The 10,599-nt window shown below is 44.9% G+C and overlaps 1 protein-coding gene across 1 annotated transcript; it reads left to right on the top strand.

Annotated features, from left to right (window-relative positions):
• The first annotated feature begins 6,360 nt into the window (after positions 1 to 6,360).
• LOC133914274 (guanosine nucleotide diphosphate dissociation inhibitor At5g09550-like) lies at positions 6,361 to 10,038 on the top strand. Its single transcript, XM_062357397.1, has 13 exons — positions 6,361 to 6,455; positions 7,020 to 7,082; positions 7,351 to 7,434; positions 7,520 to 7,627; positions 7,715 to 7,887; positions 8,006 to 8,117; positions 8,648 to 8,728; positions 8,809 to 8,871; positions 8,978 to 9,079; positions 9,160 to 9,284; positions 9,520 to 9,730; positions 9,800 to 9,874; positions 9,979 to 10,038. The coding sequence occupies exons 1-13, from the start codon at positions 6,369 to 6,371 to the stop codon at positions 10,036 to 10,038; spliced, it is 1,344 nt and encodes a 447-aa protein (XP_062213381.1). The 5' UTR covers positions 6,361 to 6,368.
• Positions 10,039 to 10,599: the final 561 nt, after the last annotated feature.

The raw sequence follows: 10,599 nt of genomic DNA, 5'->3' as shown, positions 1-10,599 counted from the left end.
GCGCTCATGCCTTCATCATGTCACACTATTTGTGAAGGCCGTTGGCGGTAGAAAAATTGAAACTAATGGTGTAGAGATTCATGATTATCGTCTTCCGGCTCACACTTTGGATCGACGAACATATGCAGAGGCTCAAAGTCTCCGCGCGCAATCCTGCGGGCCTCGTGCTCAGCACTTCGAGTCTCTAAAATCGAAGGGCTAAATGATTTCCAGAACGCTTTGGAGTCGGCATTCCTTACATCATAGGACCTACGCTTTGCTCTCTAGTACCTCCCGAAACCAATCGCTGGGTGGCGACGGTGGAAGGAGTCCCAGGAAGACCAAGACATAAAAAAAAATTGTCCCGCATCACAATGATGGGAATAGCATCTTCAGCTACCTGTGCAGTGTCCGAAGCATAGACCTACGCAGGGAGTGTAGGCAATCAAAACAACTGACAATAAATAAAAGCATATATATTACAATATGTTTTGATTGTTAACCAAACATTCAAAACACAAAACAACACTTCGTGCATTCTTCACACCTTCTCTTTCTCTTCGACCGCCTTGGTCGTCGCTTTGGCAGAAGGATCATCCTTCGATTTTGCCTATAAAACAAAGCGTCCATGAATACGTAGGTGGAAAAATCTCGAAAGCAGAACCAAAAAAAAATGTACTCATTGGTAGTTGATTTCTGCCTCCCGGAGGGCGAGCTCACGACCATGCTTACACTAGTAGTTGGTGGTGAATGCTCGCGCAGTGGCCTTCAATGATCTTGGCACAACCGAAGGATAGCAGAAGGTTGTTTTTTGGAGTACAACATGATGGTTGCAACCCATCATCTCAATTGACTGGACTAAACTCCTGGCTGAGACCATGGCACAGAAGTCACCGTACAGCTAGGCTGCGGGCAAAAGGCTACCATTGGTTTTGCAGATCCATCCAATAAGTCCACCCAACCCCACAAGGTCAAGCGTTGGAGGTGTGGCCGAAGCACCGATTCCATCGAAGGTGTTGCTAATTGCTTTGTAGGCTGCAACGGCCTTCGGCTCCAGTTCTCCTAGCACAGTGAGGGCATCATCGGATAGCACCTTCATCTTGTCTAGCTCTTCACGCAGCCGCTGTGTTTTAGCTTTTTCTGTGGTGTAGAGGGCTTGCAGCTCCGAAACCTGAGCTTCGGACGCCATTAGATTCTAGCGAAGATAGGTGATCTCTTCTTCCACGCTATATTTGCCCGAGAGAAGGAAGCTCACTTCATTTTCAAGCTGCTGCAAGCACAGTTCCACCTCCCTCACTCGTCGCATGAACTCCCTTTTTTGAGCCTCGGCCTTCTCCGCCCGAGCTTGAAATAGGGCCCTTTGTGCCTCCGCATTCTTCGTGCAAGCCTCGGAGTGCTCTGCCTGCTTGCGCTATGCATGCAAAATGAGCATAGCTTGCAATAGCTCGTAGGTGTCAGAACGAGTAAGCAAAGAGAAGCTAAAGTTGTGATGCAAAATACCGTTGCAATGGCCACATCGGAGGCGTCGATGAGCTCAATAGCAGGCTTTTGCGCCAGAGAAATCACAAGCTCAGGGAGAACGAAGCTGCCAAACATCTTCTTTGCATCGTTGACTTCCCCCGAGCTTGGCTCAAATGAAGAAATTTTGAAGGCTTCAGCATCAATAGCCTTCCAATCGAGTAAGCCGTTGTGACTCATAAGCCCCTTTCCGCCACGGTGCGACAGTGGCGATGAGGTTTTTCCTCTTCGGTCTCTGTGGCCCTGTGGCCTCCGGATAAACTGTCCTTAGACGAAGACCTCGAAGATGAAGAGGAAGAGGTTGATTCAGCTCCAGCTTCTTTGGCAATTTTTACCCCTTCGGCCTCCTCAGCTTCCCCTCCCCCTGCTATCTCGACAGTAGCACGCGAATCAGAAAGTTCATCCTTGTCGCTAAGAATTAGAGTGGCAAGGTCCACGCAAGCAGAAAAGGCGGGCTTCGGCGAGGAGGGAGGATCTTGTGTGCTCTTCAGAGGCTTCTGTCGAAGGGGCACAACTTGAATGGCCATTGAGCCTTCGGGGGTCATTTCCTCGCCCAAGATGTCGGGCGACATTTTGCGAGGTCTTTTCTTCAGGGCAAGCGCCTTCTTCTGTTTACCTGCTTGCGGCGAAGGGTTGGCAATTTTCTACTTCTTTTGGCTGCCACCAGCAGACTCTCCGCCGGCCTCGGCATTCAAGGAGCCTGCCTTCTCCTTCGCCTTGACTTGAATAGAGCATAGTCACCTTCAGCCTATCTTTATAGGCAAGGCCTCGTGACTCGAAAATCCGGTTAAGTCACTGACCAAGCCCCTGGTCGGCGCAGAGTTGGGCTTCGCCCTGAGTAAATTTCCAAAGAAGAAGGATGGCCTTAGTCTCCCCTTTGGCCACCGTCAAGTCTGCCACAAAGTAAACAATGTAAGGAAATAACAGAACCTATGTGCAGTTGACAACATGATAAAAGTAAATACCTGTGAAGCCTGGGAAGTCCGGCTGGGGACGGTAGAGTCCCTCCAGACCCATGTCACCAAATTTCAGGATGATCCAGCCTCGGCTAAGGGGCCACACCCTGGATGCCAAGAACTTTTCAACGAGATTGCGTGTGGTCAGATGCTTTACGCACCAAGTGAAGGCCTCAAATGCCGCGTTTTGAGAGGCCTTCAGCAGAACATCGGGGGTACGGTTCCCCTTCACCTCTTTGCACTTGGACACGAGAAACTCCTCTCGGTCCACCTTGTGGTAGAACCATCACTGCGTCCAATCCTTCGGCCATTTGTTTTTGTATGCCACGACTGGCGTGGCCAGGCCGGCGCGATAAGTGAAGTTCAGGCAGCCATAGTGGGCTTCGCTTTGCACGTTACATGCGAAAAACTGACTTTGGTTGTTGATGGAGCATGTGGGCTACGATGAAGGCCCTGGCCGATACTTTCATTCCTTCGGAATGCGCCTCCCAAGCGAAAAGGCCAAGCCGAATGATGGCGTTAGGCATCAGCTGATGGAGGTAGATTTCAAAAAGCTTCAGAACCTTGGGCACCATCTCATCACAAGGAAAGTGAAGCCCTTCTCGGAAGTAGTCAACAAAGACAATGGCTTCGTCATCTTCAGGCTCCGGAGTCTCTTGGCACTTTGAGAGCCTAACTTTTGAAACATCACTTATCAAACCCACCTTCGCTAGTCCAACAAGGACTTCTTCATCATCCTTGGATTTCCAAATCAATAGGTCTTCGGGCGAGTTGTCTTGCCTCTTGGAGCCATCCGCACTGGGCTTCGAAAAGAAGTGTGACTACGAGGGTCTTCGTACGGGAGCTGCAGCTTTAGCAGATTCAAGCAGTGAAAATTAAAGCAACTGGTGGAGCGCTTTTATTGAGGTGAAAAAGTGTTAACATCAGTTGAAACGAGATGCGTCAGAAATTAAACCATTGCTGTAAAAGATGATTTGGCTTGAGAGGAAGACACCTAGGGTCATCGAGCCGTGATCATTGTTTGGGGGCATAATGGTCATATCCTCGTATATATAAAATTATTTAAAAAATAATAAAAAATAAAAAGGATGATGAGCATGCGATGGCTATCTGCTAAAAGGTAAAATGGGCCCCCAGAGGTCTTCGACGGGCTGAAGGGGATGGTGTTTAGCTATATTATTTGATTCACAGGTTCGGTCCATCGAAAATGAACCTTACCTATAGGGGCTATTGTTGGGGAATGAACTTACGCGCCCATTCGGAACCTGAGGTGAAGTCTACTAGTGGCTATTTTATGACGAATAATATAGTTGTGTTTCAGGGAGCGCAGGGGAAGCCTCTGGCGGGCCTTCGCATGGAGTCCGGAGGTCGACCCGCAGCGCCAGGTATCAGTACAAGTGAAGCCTCTGGTGGGCCTTCGCATGGAGACCGAAGGTCGACCTGTAGCGCCAGGTATCAGTGCAGGTGAAACCTCTGGCGAGACTTCGGGCAGAGACCGAAGGGTGACTCGGCACACAGCGCCGAGGCTGGTCAAAGGTGCCCTTAGGGTCTGTGTAGCGGTCCGCGGTATAATTGTAAATGTGCAAATGTACTCAATGGTACCAAAATACCCCCGAATATGCTGAGGATGTGGCAGTTAGAGGGGTAACACTGTAAATTATAGCATGGAGTAGTTGAGTACGGGCTATAAATAGGCCGACACTGTAATGGATGGGACGGAGAACAATTAGTTTACTCATCGCCCATAAACACATGTTGCATGTCTGCATCTTCGGCTCTTTCTCCCTCTGGGTCGAAGATTTCTCCTGGTTTGGTGACTTCGATTACCAACAGGGTGAATGAGAGAATTCTTTTTAAGTTGATCTCTCTCCACCTGCACTAGCAATGTGAGACTAAAGAACTATATCATCCTTTCACAAGTTGCGCCTTTAAAATTTATTAAAAATTACACAAACATAATAAACCAAGCCCATATATTATAACACAAGCTAGATGTAAAAAAAGTATTGGACGGAGTCATCTATGTTTTGAATGAGTTTATTTCTAATGATATGGTATATTCTAGTTAGTTAGAGTAAATACACTTTTTTGTTAGCATGTTTTAAATGATATTACCTCCTAAACCGTTTATCTGATTTGCGATCTGATTATACTATTGCATTCATTGCAATTAAATCAATGAAATAAGATCTTGCATGATTATATTTTTATAAAAACTAAAACTATGATATACAGGCTAATTCTATCCAAGCTCTATCCATCCACTACTGCAGAATAGCCCTTCACTGCTAGCTAGTAAACCAGTTACAATGCTGGTTTTCTAACCGGTAGTACGTAACAGGCAGTGAAACTTGGGATGCCATCACTACCGGTGTTTTTGGACCGACAGTAAAGCCTTTTTACAGAAGGAAAAAAAAGAAAATAATTTCATCCGCCGTGCCACCATCGGACCTCAACGTATTGCTAACAAACAATCACAAATTCATAGAACTAATTTATAATCACAAACAATCACAATCACTGAAAGCTCACAAACAATCACAATTACAAACATTCTCACCCACACATAGTCAAACAATCACAATTACAAACATTCTCACCCACACATAGTGGTAATCACAAACATTCACAAAAAATCACTAGCCGACCTCTGCTTCTCGTCGTTGTCGGTGGAGGCGTCGAAGGGGTTGCTTCACAGGCGCCCTAGGATGTGGTCCGGTGCACTCCACTATGGCATCGGGGAGCGGCTAGAGAGCCTGATGCTAGCATGGCGATTGGCCTCAAACGTGGCCACAGTGGTGAAGGCGATGGCGGCGGCGGGGTCATCGCCCACATCGTCAGTGGAGGCGGGGGAGGACGGGGCAATGCGGTTGCAGGTGCGGCTGCCCAAAGCCAAGGTCATGCAACTCGTCAAGGAGAGCCGCAACGCCGCCGAGGCTACCAAGAAGATCATGCAGTTCTGCATCGCCAGAGACCACCGATCCGCACCGAGGCCGTTGGAGGAGGAGGCTCGGTCGGAGGAGGCACTCAACCGGAGATAAGGCCGAACCTCACTCTCTCTCCTTTCTCATCTTCTCCTCTCTCTCTCTCTCTCTCTCTCTCTCTCTCTCTCTCTCTCAGGTGGATCGAGGAGATAAGGCCGACCGAATGGGAGGAGGAGGCGCTACGGAGTTGATTTTTTAAGCTGTGGCTGGCCGGATGAGTGGACATGACATGAGATTAAATGGATACAATGAAATATTCAGGTCTGAAATGGCCTTCACTGCCGGATGGTATTAACGACCGGCGGTGATGATATTCACTACCTGTTTTTAATACGAGATGACAGTAATGACCTTATCACCGGCGGTTTATAAGCTATGATACCTCAATTTTTTCGCATGGCTTACGAACCGGTAGTGATGCTCATCACTGCCAGTCCACTAGAAACCGATAGTGATGAGCCAGCATAAAAGATTGATTATGTAGTAGTGGTCAAACCAAACAAGAAATTGGATCGCTATATCTATACTAACAAACAGAAAATTGAATCACTCATCCAACAAAATATAGATAATAGCTCATCTAAATTTATCCTCCAACTAAATGCAGTTTAAGTCACCGCCGCGAGTCTTGTACCACCACCTGCCTAACCAGTAAGCAGTAATCGCTCGGCATGCCTGCATGCATGCGCATGCAGCAAAAAACGCCGACCGCGAGAGAGGGATGCGCGGCCGCTCGCGATGGGTCGCGTACTACCGCAACCTCCTCGAATCGTCACGGAAGCATGCAGCGACCAATTCCTCGTCACATGCATATCCGTGTTGTCCCTAAATACGACGGTGAGCCAAGAAGGGATCAGCGAGACGAGAGAAGGGTGAGAAGAACGGGTAGGGACCACCGGGAGAAAAGATCGAGATCCAGGACGTACGAAAGATGGATGAGGAGTACGACGTGATCGTGTTGGGGACGGGGCTGAAGGAATGCATCCTCAGCGGCCTCCTCTCCGTCGATGGCCTCAAGGTGATTCTTCACATCCGTTTCTTGCTAGTACAGATACATATTGCTGCTATAATTCACTTCTCGTCTGACATCGAATCAGACGTACACTTTTCGTTGATCTCCGGTTCGGAACCACAGCGTTCGTCTTGTTGCTGCTCACGAGTGGCATGGGTGGATAGCAACTTTTCTTCTAATCTCTGTTTACATCGACATTAGTTGCAGCACACTACTCCGTTGTAGATTGTCTAGCATGAGATTCTTTGGAATCACCAGTGGACATTGGGAATTTGCTCTTGTGTCTGTGGGAACTTGGGAGTCATGATCATAGGGATGTGCTCATCATGTGTGCTTGGCTTATTGTTAAAAGACAAGTATCATAATGATCATTGTAGGACATCCTTGAAAATGTTAAATGAGATAGATCACGTATGAAAATTCTGCACGCAGATTGGGACCCCAAATTCAAATTGTATAGATAGACTGATTTTACAAGTCGAAGTATGTAAAGGATGAAGGATCACTTTTGATAAGGTAGAATACACACTCTGAAGTCATCTTTTTTGTTTCTTCCTTTTGTATATACAGGTTCTTCACATGGATAGGAATGATTACTATGGAGGAGAATCTACATCCTTGAATCTGACTAAGGTTCGATGCGTGATCCTGGCACTAACATTTCTGTTCTGTGCATTTAGTATCGAAGAAATCTGAACACCATTAAGTATCATGTTTTTAGAAGGAAAAAAGAGCTTAAATTCTTGTTATTGTCAACGTGCATAAGTTGACGTACCTTCAGCTATGCTCTTAAATTGTTGAACCGGAAACAACTCAATATGTTGCATATCCATTCTTTACTTTTAAATCTGATACCAATTTTTTCTAACGTTTTCTTCCACTCATATGGTACATTATTTAGCTCTGGAAGAGATTCAAAGGCAATGAAAACCCTCCTGAACACCTGGGTGTCAACAAAGAATACAACGTTGACATGGTACCCAAGGTCTGTTCTCACTTATTTAGATATATGTTCCTAGCTTTCATATAGAAAGTTTGGTATTATGCATATCACTATAAATTCTTTGCAGTTCATGATGGCTAATGGTGCACTGGTTCGTGTTCTTATCCACACAAGTGTGACAAAGTACCTAAACTTCAAGGCCGTCGATGGCAGCTTTGTGTACAACAATGGGAAGGTATGGGTCTGACGTCCGGATATATGATCCAATTGTGGAACATGTATACATGCTAATTCATCCTTCCTTGTTTGGTGATGCGGATAGATCCACAAAGTCCCGGCAACTGATGTTGAAGCCTTGAAATCTAACCTGATGGGTCTGTTTGAAAAGCGGCGTGCTCGGAAGTTCTTCATATACGTGCAGGATTACGAGGAGGAGGATCCAAAATCGCATGAAGGTTTGGATCTGCACAAGGTCACGACAAGAGAAGTCATCTCGTAAGATGCATTCCCTTGTGTTACATTTCAGTTGTTGTACACTGAACAGAACTTAGACAGCCACCTTGTATTTTGCCACCATTTCCTAATACAAAGACTACGATTTTTCTTGGATCAGCAAATATGGATTGGAGGATGATACCGTTGACTTTATCGGGCATGCATTAGCTCTTCACCGGGATGACAATTATCTGGATGAGCCTGCAATTGACACTGTCAAACGAATGAAGGTACTACATTACCATATTTTGAAGCAACTGAAGACAAAAAAAATGAATGCATTACTTGTACGGAATTCATTCCTTCCCTTGTTATTGATTTTTGTGTCCAATACAATTAACACTAACAAACACTATGTTAAGCACAATCCTATTTAAATGGCATTCAAAATGACATCTAGTTTTATATTGTTGTTTTGGTTCCTGGTTAATCCTTGACCCTGTGACTAGACAATTTCATCAATTGTTACGGAAGCGATCAATTACATTAGTCAAGCAATGTGATTATCTTCCACTTTTTGAAAATTAGTTTTTTTTTTGTAGCAATGTACATCATCTGGCAAATACTTTGATATTTTCTTGTGGTTGCACCCAACATGGATGCTTAGCTGAGAATTTCTACACCCACATTACATTTCTTTAGCCTAAGGACATATATTGGCTCCAATAAATATATTGGCAGCTTGAATTGTGATGCACCTGGGGAGGGATACAGGAAAAAATCGCAGGATGATCCTAATGCTGGTCTTCTGTTTCAATAGCTTTATGCAGAATCACTAGCACGCTTTCAAAGCGGGTCCCCCTATATCTACCCTCTATATGGTTTAGGAGAGCTTCCTCAGGTACTCCACTGTCAAAGTACAAGGAATTAGCACACTATTTCGGCTTCATTATAATACTGATATTCTGCATGTTATAAAAGGCCTTTGCCCGTCTAAGCGCTGTTTATGGTGGCACGTACATGTTGAACAAGCCAGAATGCAAGGTAACTAAAGAATTTTAATTAGCTCATAACTTAAGAATTAATGCTAAAATCAAATGGGAGTGTCCTAACTTCTGACGAGTATTCCAAATTTACCATATTTTTGCAGGTTGAGTTTGATGAGAGCGGTAAAGCATATGGTGTGACTTCTGAAGAGGAGACTGCAAAATGCAAGAAGATTGTTTGTGATCCTTCGTACTTGCCTGAAAAAGTATATATGCCTTTGACGAGCCTTCTGCGGCATTTTAGGGTCAGGTTTTTGTTTCCTAAAATGCTCCAAACAATGAACAGGTGAAGAAGGTTGGAAAGGTGGCACGTGCAATATGCATTATGAAGCATCCGATCCCCGACACTAAGGATTCACACTCTGTGCAGATCATCCTCCCAAAGAAACAACTAAAGCGCAAATCAGACATGTAAGTCACCTGGAGCAAAAGCAGTGCAATGCATTTTAAACCAATCAGACATAGGCTACTATTCAGTTGATTCTTCTTGTGATGCAGTCATTGCATCACAATTGCCTTAAATACGTAGACGTTTTGCTTGTTTATGATACAAAACTACCAAAATAATATAACACACATGTCTCTTAACAGAACAAATTACATGTCAGTGTCTCATCTCAAGAGATGTCTTTTTGTTCCATTGTAGGTACGTGTTTTGTTGCTCATACGCTCACAATGTTGCACCAAAAGGCAAGTTCATTGCTTTTGTTTCCACTGAGGCTGAGACGGACAAGCCTGAAATTGAGTTGAAACCTGGGATCGATCTGCTCGGCCCTGTGGAGGAGACATTCTTCGACATCTATGACAGATATGAACCCGCTAACAATCCTGAGGAGGACAACTGTTTCTTAACAAATGTAAGTGCAACTAGCCACAGTTTTATAGTCAACCGAACCACAGTTTTTTAGTATAACTTCGTTTTACAGAGCTACGATGCAACCACTCATTTTGAGACAACGGTGAAGGATGTGCTCTCCTTGTACAACAAAGTGACCGGAAAGGTAATTGATCATATACATAAAGAAAATCACCAATTTTCAGTTCTGAAGTTAGAAAAGAGATGCCTTCAATTAGCAATTTAATAACCCACACTGATGCAATGCAGGAGCTGGATCTTTCAGTGGATTTGAATGCCGCGAGTGCTGCTGAGCAAGAAGCTGCTTGAACGAACATCTCTTTGTGCAGCTCTGCCATAGCTACTTCTTCCATTTTTTTTAAAATTATTTCATAGATGAATCTGCTACATCAAATATACTATGTCCTCTTGCTTTTGGAGTTCCATTTGCCCTTACGAACGAACTACAGTGTCACGGATCATAAATATAATATTATTCATTGATGACAAAATACATTGAACTGCTCATGTCTGTTTGTTCTTAATACTATTACAGAACAGGCCATAAATAGCGATCATCAGTGCTGGATGTGTAAGAATCACCACTGAAAATGTATCACTATCTGTTCTTAACTTTCCGCGCCCGAAAAATGATGAAGCAGTTAAGAAGCAGCACTGATAGTCAATATCAGTGTCGGTTCCAGTCCAAACCGCCACTGAAGATCACTGGACCCGAAATTTCCCTTCAATAAGATTTTTGCTCTCTCGCATCCAATCGGCTTGGCCGTCGGCTGAACTTATCCCTTCGCGCTCGTCCGCTCTCATCTGTCTCTCTCTCTTGTTCCCCACCGCCCCTATCCTCGCTCTCGTACTTCTTCCACCTCTCTCTCT

The sequence above is a fragment of the Phragmites australis genome, chromosome 4 (genome assembly GCF_958298935.1).
Source record: "Phragmites australis chromosome 4, lpPhrAust1.1, whole genome shotgun sequence".
NCBI lineage: Eukaryota > Viridiplantae > Streptophyta > Magnoliopsida > Poales > Poaceae > Phragmites > Phragmites australis.
Note: the sequence above shows the minus strand (reverse complement) of the source record. Positions and strands in the feature narration are given on the sequence as shown.

Coding starts and splice junctions, on each gene's coding strand:
- LOC133914274 (XM_062357397.1), top strand. CDS start 6,369: ATGGATGAGGAGTACGACGTGATCGTGTTGGGGACGGGGCTGAAGGAA. Junction 7,435..7,519: donor ACGTTGACATGGTACCCAAG/GTCTGTTCTCAC, acceptor AATTCTTTGCAG/TTCATGATGGCTAATGGTGC. Junction 8,118..8,647: donor ACACTGTCAAACGAATGAAG/GTACTACATTAC, acceptor CTGTTTCAATAG/CTTTATGCAGAATCACTAGC.